At 37.2% G+C, this 15203-nt stretch overlaps 2 protein-coding genes across 4 annotated transcripts; both read right to left on the bottom strand.

The window, feature by feature from the left end:
- Positions 1-1428: 1428 nt before the first annotated feature.
- LOC128175850 (hillarin-like) lies at positions 1429-8083 on the bottom strand. Of its 2 annotated transcripts, none has more exons than XM_052841703.1 (10): positions 7946-8083; positions 7574-7721; positions 7200-7313; positions 5883-6121; positions 5167-5369; positions 4127-5019; positions 3361-3526; positions 2984-3264; positions 2726-2911; positions 1429-2369 (listed from the first exon to the last, which is right to left on the bottom strand). In XM_052841703.1, exons 2-10 carry the CDS (start codon positions 7667-7669, stop codon positions 2277-2279), a joined length of 2271 nt encoding a protein of 756 aa, XP_052697663.1. In that variant the 5' UTR covers positions 7670-7721; positions 7946-8083; the 3' UTR covers positions 1429-2276. The 2 variants fall into 2 exon arrangements, with proteins under 2 accessions (XP_052697663.1, XP_052697662.1); XM_052841702.1 differs by having other exon boundaries at positions 7574-7858; positions 7946-8045.
- A 483-nt stretch (positions 8084-8566) lies between these two features.
- On the bottom strand, positions 8567-15103 carry LOC128175849 (lim and transglutaminase domain protein ltd-1-like). Of its 2 annotated transcripts, none has more exons than XM_052841700.1 (10): positions 14994-15103; positions 13539-13838; positions 12955-13068; positions 12501-12727; positions 12180-12382; positions 10300-11201; positions 9947-10112; positions 9389-9669; positions 9093-9278; positions 8567-8972 (listed from the first exon to the last, which is right to left on the bottom strand). In XM_052841700.1, the coding sequence occupies exons 2-10, from the start codon at positions 13803-13805 to the stop codon at positions 8697-8699; spliced, it is 2622 nt and encodes an 873-aa protein (XP_052697660.1). In that variant the 5' UTR covers positions 13806-13838; positions 14994-15103; the 3' UTR covers positions 8567-8696. The 2 variants fall into 2 exon arrangements, with proteins under 2 accessions (XP_052697660.1, XP_052697659.1); XM_052841699.1 differs by lacking the exon at positions 14994-15103 and adding an exon at positions 13939-14300.
- Between the last annotated feature and the right edge of the window lie 100 nt (positions 15104-15203).

Raw genomic sequence — 15203 nt, 5'->3', positions numbered from 1 at the left:
GGGGGTAGGGTGGGGCCACAATTGGAGTATGAATTTTTATAAAGGAATATATAGAGAAAATCTTAAAAAAAACTTTTTTTGAAACTATTAGGCCAGGAAAGCTCAAATTGGCTTGTAAGCATCCTTAAATAGTGTAGATTCAAGTTTGTTCAAATCATGGTCCCTGGGGGTAGGGCGGGGCCACAATGGGGGATAAATTTTTATATATAGAGAAAATCTTTAAAAATCTTCTTCTCAAAAACTATTTGGCCAGGAAAGCCCAAACTTGAGTGGAAGCATACCCAGATCGTATAGATTCAAGTTTGTTTAAATCATAGTCCAGGGGTACGGTGAGGCCACAATGGGGGATGAATTTTTACATAGGATAGATAGAAAAAATCTTTAAAAATCTTCTATTTAAAAACTATTTGGCCAGAAAAGCTTAAACTTGTGTAGAGGCATTTTCGGGTAGTGTAAATTCAAGTTTGTAAAATCATAGTCCCTGGGGGTAGGGCGGGGCTGCAATGGCGGGTTGAATTTTTACATAGGAATATATAGAGAAAAACTATAAAAATATTCTTGGAACGTTTTCAGTCCAAAACTCAGTACTTTGTGTGAAAGCTCAGGTTATGCAGATTTAACTTTGATGAAACCACAATTCCCTAGAGAAAAGTGGGGCCACAAAAGGAGGGGGGGGGGGGGGTATATAGGATTACATGGAAATCTTAACAAAAGGGGCTTGGTATTTACCAAAAAAAGATATGGATAAAATTTGGCAGATTTTCATTTTTTTTTTTAGCAAAATCTACTGTACTTAGTTGTCAAGAAATTTTGATTTTGATAATGTAATGCTTATTTGATCAGAGTTAAGGCAATTGTTGCTCAGGTAAGCGACGTGGCCCCTGTGCCTCTTGTTTTCAGTACAGACGCATTTTGCCGGAAAACGAATCCGACATCACAAAATTTTAACACAAGAGAAACAATTCGATGAACTTTCATTAAAGGGGTCTCTCGTTGCTGAACGAAAATTAGGGTTGGAGCTTTGAGCCCTAATGTTAACATTACCGCCTATGGAAAATGCATAATGGAATATATCATAACTTTTATTTAACTTATTACTTCGTATGCACTATGACTTTGATTGTCAAATATTTTAAAAAGTTATAAATATGTAGAATTAACAGTTAAAAAAATAGAATGGAAAAAATTGTATTTGTTGAGTCAATTATTAAATACTAAGTAATGAATGATCAGATGTTACATTTTTTAGGTTTTGTCCAATTGTTTTCGTTTCTGAGTTATTGGCAAAATACAAGCACGTTTACGATTTAAAAATGCAAATGTTTCGCGAAGGACACACGTATCACAACATTGCTTAAGTGTGTTATGTTTTCAAAAATACTAAATTATTTGGGCTATTTTGGTCAAGTGAGCTTAAAGGGGATGCAAAAATGACTACAGATTTATTGGTTATTATTCACAGTTCTTTGTCTGCAATGTTTTATGATGGAGACACAAACGTTAATTAAAACCGCCAGGAAATAGTGGCAATTAAATTCTAATGGATTTTTGTTTTCCATTATTTTCAAACTGGAAGTTGAATAATTTAAATATTGACACATATTAATCCTGTACAAATCAATCAATTTAGTCGATGACCCTTCGAGCGACACCTGCATGGTGCAATGGTCCGACGCTTGACCCACGGGCCAAATGATTTGAGAAATTGCTATTTATCGATCTTCAGAGCACCAATAAAACGAAGATATAATTTCTTGATAAATTGATACCGATGAACTCATTGCTAAAATTGCATGAAAAAAATACATAAAACAGTCCAATATGATGTCTAAAAGAGACAACCAATTAAATACTAGTATCCAGCAAATTTGCCTGCTTAATCTGCAAGAGAATTTCAGAGGAAAGAAATTGTATAAAAGATGGGCGAACAAGTGGATCAAAATAACAACGACGTATTTTGTGGATTTAATTCCGCAAAGTGCGCTTACAAGCATTGTTTTAAAATCTGAAAGACACATTAATTTGTCACATATTTTTCTCCTTCGTTTTCCCTACTTGAAGCAGAAATTTATTAATTTTCTTGCTACAAACTTAAAACCGAAGCAATATCAAGTTTTTTTTTTTATCATCCAATCTAAACAGACATCCATGTACGTGTAAAGCCAGCTTTAATCTAGTGAGTTGAGGCGGTTCCTGGTAATACATTAAGATTAATAAATAGGTTCTAATAAATAAATAAATTAACATAAGTCATGTGGAATAATCAGAACTGTGAACTACTTCTTTTTTTTTGGTGCGGGCTCCGAGGTCTTGCTTTCAGTTGGCGATTCATCAGAGGCGTTCATCACTTCATCAATCACATTTGTCGCCTAAAAATTGTGAAATATGTTCTATGTAAGGTTGGAAATGTGATATTGATATGAGTTCTCACTGTTTTGTTTTTGTGTTAATTGATATTTTAATACATGTTTGAAATATTCACATTTTGAATTATGTATAATCACCTTGATTTTAATTAGGATCATTTTTAAAATTATATATGAAGTAAAATACGTTTAAGCCCATATTTTTACAAATTACTTATAGATTTCATTTTTCAGACTAGACTTGCTGTCAATGAATGAAATATAACATACCGGTATGCATTTGTCATAACTGCTCGTCTATGTTGGTATTTTTTCTCTCAAAATTTGTATAAGAATAAATAAAATGCCGTTTAGATTACCCATTTATAAAATGTGGCAAGGCCTGCACTGGAGGCTCTCACCCGCTCCTCGTCGTAATCCCTCAGAAGCTGAGCGGCAGAGTTCACCATATTCTCGGTGACGTCAACAGTGTCAAACAAGCGCACGCGCCGCAGCAACCCTTCTTTCCCTTGCTTTCGCATCAAAGCTTGTATTTGTTCCCATTCCTGCATCAAAATATGTCGTAAATTCATACCATGCGATACAACTGAAGATAGACTACGTTTCATTAATGTTACCTCGACTCGTCCTTCCTCCTCCCCAAGAAGGATATAAGTGGCCTTCATGATTTCGTAGGCCAGCGGTTTGGGGTGTCTGTAGTTATGGATCTCTGATATTGTCGGCTGCTGCATCTTCAGAACCTCGTGGGCAAACCGGTTGAGCCTCCTGAGCTGTGCGAGCAACTCCTCTGCCTCTCTGATCTTGTTTTGTAGATTTTCTTCATACTTCGACTGCTTGGCATTCTCTATCGCCTCCTCCAATTTCTCCCCATGTCTCCTGGCTATTGCGTCTTTTAATTCTGCATGTAAGTTAATAACAACGAAAATCAGAAAACAAATGCCAGTACAATATGTCTTTTGAATTAATGTGTAATTTCGGGGAATAAACAACGTACCTTTACGCAGTCTTAGGAAAGTGATTCTTTCTACCGCCCTCTGTCGGTCACCTTTGTCCTCCAAATCGACCTTGTCAAAGTCATCCAGCGCCTTCTGCAGCTCTTCCAGTTTACCAGAGTTGGTACACTCTTGCAAATTCTTCCTGATTTTCTTCTCTAGTGCGTTCTAACAATATACATGCGTCAGGACACAAATATTATATATCATGCAAATTCGGAATAACTATAATACGTGTATCTCTAAATCATTCACTATATACTCGTGTAGGATAGTGAAATTCCACTTATGGGACAAGATTCACGGTCTGGGACGAGGCTAATGTGGGAGAGTGAAATTCCACCTCGGGGACAATATTCACGGTCTATGACGATTTCATGGCATTTCACTATCCCACAAGAGTATATAATGAATGATTATTTTTCTCGCATCAATTACTTTGAAAAGACGATGTCTGACAACTTTCTGTTACGACGTTCGAAAGATAACCTTTGGTTTATCCCTCTGCGTGCTTCAAATAGTCCATGTCAAAATAAGACGATTTCCTCAATAAAAATATCCTAAACTCTAATTATTAAACAAAACTAGTGCTTAATGGATAATCTCAATTATAATTTTGCATTTCCATACAGCAGACAACATTTGTTTTAGTTTAAAAGCGGCGTAGTAAAACATACTGTAAGACAGAAAAATCTCACACGGCTGTCTCACACTGGACAAACCTATCTCACATCGGTGGTAATGCAAGAAAAATGTGTATTCACTCACCTCATAGTTTCTCTGTTTCCTGTTCATGTTTTCTGCTGTCAAGAGGTAGTTACAGGCGTTCGTGAAGGAACCACCCGATTCTTTGTCCTTCGTATTAATCTGCAGCGCATACTCTCCTTGCTGTGGCAAATCAACATTGATGTCCAGTTCCTGGTTTTTGACTTTGTGGTTCACGTATTGACTGAGCGTCTCCTGGGCGACATTGTTTTGCAGTAACACTGTCTGGACCAGCACATTCTTGGTGACGTTGAATCTGATGTTGACGTTCCGTGTTTTCTTGATGCTGATTACCCCGCTCTGGTGAGATTTGGCCTTAAGCCCCGCCTCCTCTGTCGTTGTACTGGGACCAAAGCCAGACTCTGGGTTACACGGGAAAGGTTTAACGTTGTCGACATCCTCGTCACACTGGATTTTGAATTCACACAGAAGCGAATGATCACCATAAATCAACAGCTTGTAGATACCTTCGCTTGGGAACCGTACCCTAAATCTGACAGATTTACCTTCATTTAAAATCGCCACATATTTTTCAAGCTGTATTTCTGCAGGAAGGGTTGCTTTAGATTGCTCGTGGTTAAAGTACAACTCATAAGTGTAAACACAGTCTTCTTTGCCCAACTTCTTTATCCCCACGTCGCATACACCATTAGCAGATTGATAGAAACATTTAGCAGGTGTCGTAATTCGGTGGTGGTTCTGGAAATAACGTTGTCTACAATAGGCGATTTCTGTAAAATCTTGCTTAGTAAACGGTTTGGCCAAAAGTTGCCATTTTGAGTCATTGGGATAACAACAATAGATGAATTCATCTGGTTCTGTGAGGAAGTAGTACTCGTTTATATGACTGATGGTTCTGCCGGAGGATGCTTCTTCCTTTTCTCTTGTACCCTTGCCTAAAATGTCAAATTTTCATACTCTTTTACACTAGGATGAACTTGTATATAATCAGCTGCCATGCAGAGTTTTCACTGTAATATCTTTGATAAAACTGAATCATACGATCATAACTGAAAGCACCACATTTATCGTACTGTGCATACCTTGGGTTTCCACTAAGGTCCACGTGCCTTTAGAGTGACCAACCACTGCAGAGAACGCCCACAGCGGAAACACGAAGCGCCACCCCCCGGACACGTACACTGCCGTCCAGGAGTTGTTCAAGCGGTCGACATCTTGATCCCCCACTTCATACGACACACTCTTCCCCAGTCCACGGATCAGGACACATGGTATTTTGGCGGCCCTTTGGAATAATAAAGGTTCATTCAGTCAAATAGCTTCGAGGGCGGTACAGTATCTGAAGGACGATATTGTGGCATCCTTAAAACATTTTGTTTTGTTATTGCTTATGAGCGGTTGTAAGGATTTTTCTGCTTTATTTCATTAATCTTATGCTATTAAATACACTAGTTACCAGCTAGAGCAAAATAGATAAAATTTTAGTTTTACGTTTTGAAATGTAATTAATGGGTTTTTTTTCTTTCAAATACTTGTAAAAACATAAAGACATCTTTTTGATAGTTGGCAAAACTTCTCAGTCTCATTACTCCGCATTATAACATGAAATAAGCATGCGAAAAAAATTATTACGGTTCAAAACTAGTTACTTTTTCTCTTCTTTGGTGTTTCTATGTACTTGTTTTATCCAATTATCTGCTATTGTCTAGTATGTCACTTGTAGCCATCCAATGAGTTGAAACTTATTGGAAAGCTACAGGTTACTTTTTGGACAATATGAGTTTTATTAAAGCCTCACCTGCATAAACTTGTAAAGAGGAAATTATAGGAGAGTTTTCTTTGGATGACTTTTTGTACAACGGCTTGGGGTGACATTGAGTCTTGGTTGTTGTTGTTTTTGTCTTTTGATCCGCTTCCATTTGATCCCTGCAAACCAATCCAGGTAAATATCGCGCGCACCTTCTGCACGTCATTTTTTAATCCCTCTGTCAGTGCATGTGCTAGGTCATCAAGAGACGGGTAGTCCTCCACCTTAATCTAACCAAAAACAACTATTATATCAAGGCTGTCCAAATAAAATCCCCCAAGTATGTAAATGCAAATAAACTGTGTTCTATTCTCGGTTATGATAAATCAGTCCTCAGCTGTGATACATTTAGAACTGAGTTGTGGGGTTTTAAAATTCTGTGAATTCTTTTTCACTTTTTTAAAATATACTTTGTATCAAACCTTTGCAACAAAAAAGTCGGGACAATAAATATTAAAGAGGAAATTAAACACTGAATTTTTGTAGCATATTTCGTTTACAATGTTTACGTTGTTAATTTGCGTTTTTGGTATTTTGTTTATAAAACATTTCCCTCCTGCATTGGTTCGTCTGGGCCTATTAGTGCAAAGTGGAACAATGCGTAAAAACTCATTGCTAGATGTCAGCAAACACATTGGAAATACATCGGGTAGTCTTATACTGTCCAGTTAATTTTCAGTATACAAACTTTGATAAAAAGTTATCGATTATTTTTTAAAAGGAAAAGTTTTTCGTGTAAAAGATATTTCTTTGATCTGTTATCTTTGGCATCTTTTAAGATTTAAAAAAGAGATTTCTTGAGGGTTTTTATTTTTTTTTTAAAGTAATTTAAGAGTTACGAAATGATCTAATTCGAATTAAGATCATTTCGTAACTCTTAAATTACTTTTTAAAAAAAATACTGTTTCACACAAACACTGTTTTTTTTATATAAGGGGTTTGTATGGTCATAATAAAAGAAACGAATACTAGATCGCCGAGGAGTTTAATAGCTATCTTTTTTTTTTTTACCAAAATATAGTTTGGGGCGTTGGTCGTTTGCTCAATGTTCATCATGTGTATCTGTAAATAGGGTAGATATTCAAAATATCAATTCATTCTCATTTTCATTTATGAAAGACATTTAATATTCTGATTTCTAAATATGCTGGTTCCATTCAATTCCGTTATACACAGCAAACGACTGATATTGCGGAGAGATTATAAAAATGTTAATACCTTTTCGTTTTTTTCAAAACTGTGGTCCTCTGCAATTAATGTTTATCACAACAAATCTAAAAACAAACCCATGGGTATTGATTTTAATACCTGTTTAGCCCTGGAGTCCCCGGCCTCTTTGTCTTTTTCTGTGAATATGTGCTCCTTCCTGCTAGAGTTGGGTTTAGGGGGAGGATATCCTACAACTATGTCCTCCAAATCAACCTGTAGGACATAAGTCAGTTGACCATTATTATATTTCTCAAATACTCAGATGACATTATTTTACCTCGATTACTACATCAACAACCCCCCCCCCCCCCCCCCCAAAAAAAAAAAAAAAAGATCACGTATCTTCATTTAAATTATTTCATTTTTTTTTTACCGATAGGTTATTTTTTTCTTCCCTAAAAATCGCAATTGATTCGATATAACTTAGTTCAGAGAGACCCCAGTTGGAGCAGGTGCCCGCTGATTCTCCTTACCGGGTCATTCTCAGGCTCCTGTAAGTAGTCCTCTTCTTTTTCTTTGGATTTCCCGTTACTGACAGTGTCCATCGACTTGGATCCCCCACAACCCATCAGTCCGAATACTTCATGCACAGAACCTACACACTCTGCTTGTCAACGCCAGCTTAAAAGATCCAAGGGGGTGTTTGCTTAGTGTAAAACTTGAAATGAGTTCAGATACCTGGCCATCTGCACCCCCTCGCTGTCTCTTGTGTTTACTTTCAGTTAAATTGGTTTAGATTTCAAAAAAGTGGTCTATCTCTTAACAAAGAAAAAATTTTCATTGTATTTTAGAGCATACCGAGTTCAATGAAAATAGAGAACTAGGCAAGAAACCCCGTTACTTACCTGCGCTGTGATGTGTATTGCAGGAGAAAACACCGTCTCCAGTACTCAGTTGACGTAATTGGGAAAAACGCTCTAAATGGGCTTACGTGAAGAATGACAACCATTATAGAATAAATATTTGTGACTCAAGAGTTTAAACTCGTATTCAGTCCAATGTTTGATGGCTTATCCATTTATTACTGCACTTCACTATACATAAATTCGTAGCTTTTAAAATATAATTGTCAGAGAGAGGAATTCCAAATGTTTAAAGTTGATCAAAACTGTCTGTTATTTTTAAAGACTTTTAATTATCGATTCAGCATATATTAGCGAAATGGAGAGAGAGAGAGAGAGAGAGAGAGAGAGAGAGAGAGAGAGAGAGAGAGAGAGAGAGAGAGAGAGAGATTTGTACTGATTTCTGCGAAGCTTTTAGCAAATTAAAAGAAGTACTAAAAAGGTGATTAATCATGGAGAACAAAACGTTAATTAATGTATTTACTAACTGTAAATTTAATGATGGGGGAACTTTTCATTATAGGTTGGTTCAACGGGTATGCCTTAATTATAACTCCTGATTAAAGAGAATTCAATTAATGGCAGTCGGGGTTTTGGAGTACAAAAGAGACTTGAACGTTCAGCCTGTCATATTGCCCTTTAATTCATAGAACATTAATTTTACAACCTTAGGTAAACATTTTATATACATTTTGACACAATGCACTTTTACATATTTGTGGTTTTCTATGGGTGTTTTGTACAATCCGTTGCCTCAAGAATTGTACCCGTCATCTGCTTCATGATGTCGAATTTCATCCGGGTTATTAACCCCACCGTGGGAGTGATTGGACCGACCCCGAGGGTCTGTTGAATCGTCCCCGTCAAGACTAAACTGGTCCAGTTCGTTATCCACCCCCTCATCTTCGTCACCGCTGTAAGGATCGGTGGCGGAGTACTCTCTTTTGGAACTACTTTTATAGTGACTCGATGTTTGATGTTGCTTCTCGTTTTTCTCATCATTTGCATATTCGGACACGATCTTGTTTGCCTAATAGAACAAATGAAATTTAAAACATAGTCAATATTGCCTGATATAATTGAACAGTTTTCATGACAGAAACTAGGTTTAGGAACATTCTATACACTTGTGATACAACATGTAAAATACCCAGACGTAAAAAGTCCCACATCCAGCGCTGGTAGCGTGCGCCATGTCCTCGTCATAAGGCTTCAGACATCGTGCTGCCACCTTGACCAATTTTTCATCTACACTGTCCCTGTCAAAGTTTTCAATCCTCTTCATCAGAGCTTCTTTTCCAATCTTCCACATCAGATTCTGAACATCCATCCAGTCCTTCAATAACAACCAAACAAGAAATAATTAAATTGTTATACAGTACTAAAAATACTGAGCGCACTGTTTCATTGTAATCATCTACTTATGAAGTATAGAGTGTGTTTTACCTCGAGCAAGTCTTGTCTCTCTCCTAGAAGGATAAAAGTGGCCTTCATGACGTCATGGACTATCGGTTTGGGAGTCTTGTAGTTGCGGAGTTCTGTGACCGTGAGTAAGTTCATTTCTAGAATGTCATGAGCGTGTTTGTCCGTCTTCTTTAGATCCGCCACCTCTTCCTCTGCTTTCTGGATCAGTGGCTGCAGTTTGTGGGAGAACTTAGAGGATTTGGCCTGTTGGACACTCTCCTCTAGAGCCTCCAAGTTTCTTCTATTAATGCTGTCTCTCAGACCTGTAGATACATCAGATCGTCTGACATTTTTCAAGTATTCACACGTGTGGTATAGACAATGTTTTATCTTCTCCTTTTTTTTAAATTTATATTTTCTTTCCTAAAACTTTTTATATTTGTCATACAATTTTTAAGGTGTGGTGGGCGATTGTTTTAGAGAGGTGTAATGATAAATCAAACCTTTTTTCATCATACAAAAAAAATCAATCAGAATATACTTCTAATGATGTAATATCCAAGCAGAGCTTATCACGTTTGGTTCAGTCTACATACAGACCTTTTGAGAGCTTCAGGTACACCAGTCTGTCCCAGGCCTGTTGGGTCTCCCCGCTGTCCTCTAAACCAGACTTACAAAACTGGTCGATAGCGCGCTTAACAAAGGCAGGGTCCTTAGAGCGCAGGGACTCGTGAAGTTGGCATCTTAGTTTCTTTTCTGAAGGCGTCTTTTAGTGAAAACAGAAAACACGTGCATGTCCAAATGGGTACGATATATAAGGAAACGTGCAAGAAGAATTCAGCTTGGTTGATATTTCATTTTTCAGTTTACATGCAATTAATTATTAAAATCAACTAAAAAGTTGCGATATTTAGAAAGGTATTTGTTATAATAACCATAGATTGTTAAAATACCTCGTAGTTCCGTGGTTTCTTCTCCCCGTCCCCTGCCTCCAGTAAGTAGTTACATACGTTCTGGAATTCAGGCTCTTCCATCCATCTGTTGTTTATCTGGAGTACATATTCTCCTTTCTGTGGGATTGCAAGTAAGATACAGAGCTGGTTCCCAATCTTTCTGTGAGAAACATACTCCTTTAACTGTTGACCATCTATCGTCTGGTGAAACAGTTTAGTTTGAATTTGCATCTGTTTTGACATTGTAAATATTATTTCAGTCCCTCTCCTACAGTTAAAGCTAATTAAACTTTCGTGATGTGATTCGGACAATAAGCCTGACTGGTTCGTTATAAGGTTCGGACCAAACCCGATGTCCGGATTACAGGGATAGGGTTTGATGTTGTCTCTGGTTTTATTGCAAACAAGCTTAAAGGAACCTAACAACGACAAAGCATTTCCTATCAAAGATCCATGTATGTCGAGTCGGTAGATCCCCGGATGTAGAAATCGAACACTAAAAGCGATTCTTCCTTTCTGTTGCATAATGGCCACACATCTGTCCATGGGAACCCCGGAGGGTAAGGAGGAACCCGACTCCCTAACGTCATAGTAAAGTTCATAGGTCATCAACATGTCCTCGATTTGAGGACTCTTTATCGAGATGTTACACATCCCGTCCTTAGAATTCAGAACACACTTGGGTTTTGTCAGAAGTTTTAATTTGTAGTCAAAGAATGGCGGCATGAGAAAGGGCATGTCAAGAAACTCATCCTTTGTGAGGGGCGTTCTCAGAAGCTGCCAATCGGGCTTATCTGGAAAGCAGCGGTGTATGAACTCCTCTGGGTCGGTAAGGAAATAGTGGTCACTGGTGGTACTGACGCTGTCTTCATCAATGTCTATTCTCTCACTTATATCGTTCACTGTTCCAAAATATGAAGTTAGATATCAAGATAAATCAAAATAAATATGATTTTTTACTAATACAAAATACAAAGACGCCAAAATTTTCACATTTAATTATGTAGCATGTGTACGATTAAGATTGATACAAGAGGCCTCGATTTGGTAAAGATACTGCGCCGTAGCCTGGAAGGTTGGAGCTTCCGGTATGTGATATTATATAAATAGTGCCTGTTTGGGAGGGTAACAGTTGAAATTGACACCCCGAGAAAACCATTGTCAACCGACGCGAAGCGGAGGTTGACAATGGTTTTCGAGGGGTGTCAATTTCAACTGTTATCCTCCCAAACAGGCACTATTTATTTTGTTATACTGAATGTCTTTTTTAAAATTTTTAAGAAAATTTTACTGCTTTTATATAGGAATAACGTGAATTCTACAGCGAACCGTACGCGCATAATTTTCGCGCATGTAACATTTTTTAATGTTACCCGTTGCCAAGTGCGTTGCTAACGCTGAGGGTAATAGTAAATATTATTAACTGCGTCTTAACCAATCAGATTTCAGTATTTAACATGAAAGTATAACAAAAGAACTTGCAAACTCAGAAATCAGGGTCCAGTTATAGTTGCTGTTGGCACAATATGCGCCATTTTGTTGCGGTTATTTTATGTGTTAACGTTTTAAAATAGTTTTATTGGTCACTTTGAAGAGTGAGTAATACGTCAAATTTAAGACACAGAGTTTAAATAGAATTTAAATACACGTATGAAATCAAATTTTGATGATAAGTTGCATGTATACATGTAACATAAAAACCCAGAAACAATTTAGCCCTCCGTCTTTGCGGAACCATTGTTCTGATAATTCTTGTACATTATAAAATACATATATGAAGTCGTGTATTTGAACTTTTCTGATAATATTATATCCAGAGTAATTCTTTTTTTTTACTATAAAATTCGTAAACTTTATCAAATACATGCATTAACTATTACCCTTTGAGTCCACCAGAGTCCAATCTCCAGGTGCATGCTCCTTTACAGCTCGGCACGCCCACAATGGAAACACAAAACGCCACCCGCCATTAATGAAAACAGCGTTCCACAAGTTCCGCAGATTTTTCAAATCCTTCTGACCAACTTCATATCCAGCGCTCTTTGCAGTTCCGTGTATTATGACGCAAGGGATATGTGCTGCTCTAAAATAAAAACAGAATTGTAAGCGACATTCGCATCATAAACTGAACTCACACTTCGTCTTCAAAATGTTTAGGCGTACTTTTCAGTTCTCCCAAACATGTGTTAACATTCACATACCGGCAGAGTAATGTAAAAAGAGTGGTATAAGACGACTGCCCATCTCTCATGCGTCTCAGTATGTCCATGTGAGAATCCAGGATAACGTTTGCGGGGAATTCAATCTCTTGAACATTCTGTGTAACGACCCAGGAGAAGATAGCCCGAATTTGCTGGACATCACGTGCCATCCCTTTCGTCAGGAGGTAAGCTAGGTCTTCAAATGTGTTGGCGTCTCCAGGTTTGATCTAATTAATGAGTAACAGCTATCATGGATTAGAATACTGAAAGTCCTTAGTGTATGTTTTATTATCTGATTTTAAAAGGTTAATCATAATTTGTATATACGATGCATGGCCACTGTTTTTGGAATACAAGTGACAATTGTAAGAGGATACAAATACGTGACAGGACAAATTTGCCGAGCCCATTTAGGTATGCAGAGTTTGATCTACACCGGTAATTATGAATGTACCTGTTTCGCTCTTTTGTCACCTTCCGCGATGTCAGCAGGTCTCAAAATGTCGGACTTCCGGTTGACAGCTGGTTTGGGTGGAGGGTAGCCAGTCTCGTTAACAGGAATATTGGCCTGGGAGAAGCATGAAAAAAAAAGATCACAAATAGACCTATGTCATCACATGTCACATTAAGCCATTGGAGCCAGCAGAGGTTTTAACGAGAATGATAGAATGAATTGATTGTTAATCACGCAAAATGATTTTAGAAATGTAGCCATTTTACATAAAAAAATTTACCGATAGTTAGGTTGCTATATGAAACAAAAATGAAGATACTAGTAGTTATACAGAACTAATACATTGCAGTAAGTCGGTTGGTTATGTATGTTTAAACTTTATTTAGACTTTGTGGCTCTTTGCACATTGAGAAAAATCAAACACATCAAGGCGTCGTTTTCTCTGGAACAATAATTTTAATTAAATAATCGTTATTGACTTCTATTCACTAGACTGTATTAGTCAATTTAAGAAGGTATCATTTTCATTTCAACCCATCAAAGATTGAAGTAATAATGTTCTACACCATACCGGCGCCCCTTACCGCATCTTTGGTGTTTTCCTGCAGGGGATCGAGAATGCCCCCGCTGACCCGATCACTCCGATATCCCTCCGCCGGAGAATTGGGGGTGTCAGAATCTCTCCGTGACCCCGAGGGTTCGTCCTCGTACCCAGAGGGAGGCCTTATGGAGACGGACACACCTTGGTTCTGGTCCGGCTCCGTTTGGTCAGCATGCTGCTGTGTTGGTTGCACACTGCTATTTTCTTTGGGCGCCTCCTGTTTGGGGGTCTTACTAGCTCCTCCTCCCATGTTAGTCCGCCACCTTACACATCATGGAATTCCCTTAATTAAAGATAAGCATTTTAAACTTTATTTGAAAAGAAAACAAGGCATAAGAAATAAAATCATGATAAAATGGTGGTTCTGGTTGAACTCTGCCTACCTGATGGAAATAGTCCGTGTGATTGGAGAATTTTTATATATACATGTATATCTGTTATTCCTTCACAAGGATAATCTGTTATCAATAATAGAAGCCTATTGTTATCTTTTAATGATCGAGATCGGGGATTTAATTGGCCTTGTACCTTGTTTTATCATGAATTGTTTTGTTATTGACAGTAAAAGAACTAAGTAAATCTTGGGTTTCAGTTAAATGGGTTATAACCCCCTTAACGATCCATTGACATATGGTGGAATAACAAATAAACACAGTACTGAATGAATAATTTAAGTGTTTCACTAATACACATTTTATGTGAACTGTCGTTAATCTAATCGATTTGCATCTACTGATAATGATTTTATATACAAAAACGTTAACAGTGAGTTCATTTTTTTGCATATACTCAGTATTTTCATTAAAAGTGGTTCAGTATAATACGTAAATGAGAGATTGTGGGGGTGAGAGCATTAAAAATGAATAAGTACCATGGGTTGGGCATTCAAAACGTAAAAGTACCCCCCCCCCCGGATATGGTCTTGAACAAGTTATATTGGAATGTCACTGGTGCAACAAGCTTATCTGATTAGTCGATCGACTCACACACAATATCGATGAAATTAATTATGCATACATGTTTAAAAAATCATTAGATCGAATGCTAGATTTATATTTAAACGAGTGACAAATTAATAATTGATTACTTTTTCTAAGAACACTGTGCTTTACTTGCAAATTTCCGAATAAAAAAAGAAAAGTATTCCAAATGTGTCATCATACGTCAAGTTAAATGTATTTTAAGAAAGATAGTTTTCTATCGTAAACGTTTAGTCTCCTCATTGCACAAACCAATTTTCCTTAGTAGAAAATAAAACCTAGTTTTATAAATAAGGCTTAAAAATGAAAAATAGGACATTTGTAACAAATGACTTTAAAGTTTTATACGTAGCAAGACAAATATATAGTTTGCTTCTGCTTTCTATCTTATTAAAATATATTTGTAACAAGCCGCAATAATATATCGAAAAAGAAGAAAAATATAATCTCAGACATACCTTGCACTAGTAGGCGTTAATCAATGACGTCACGATGACAGCAAGTAGTTCTTACGTATCCAAGCAGCCGACCGGAAATATTGCAACCCCTCTGTCCAGAATGTAACGCGCGAAACAATAAAAGACCAAAGACTCAACACTTTACATCGATTTCGTTTATAGATTTTTCTCTCTTTACCATATTTAAATTCCAAAATAGAGTGTAACGAT

The sequence above is a fragment of the Crassostrea angulata genome, chromosome 3, assembly GCF_025612915.1.
Source record: "Crassostrea angulata isolate pt1a10 chromosome 3, ASM2561291v2, whole genome shotgun sequence".
Taxonomy (NCBI): Eukaryota; Metazoa; Mollusca; class Bivalvia; order Ostreida; family Ostreidae; genus Magallana; species Magallana angulata.
Note: the sequence above shows the minus strand (reverse complement) of the source record. Positions and strands in the feature narration are given on the sequence as shown.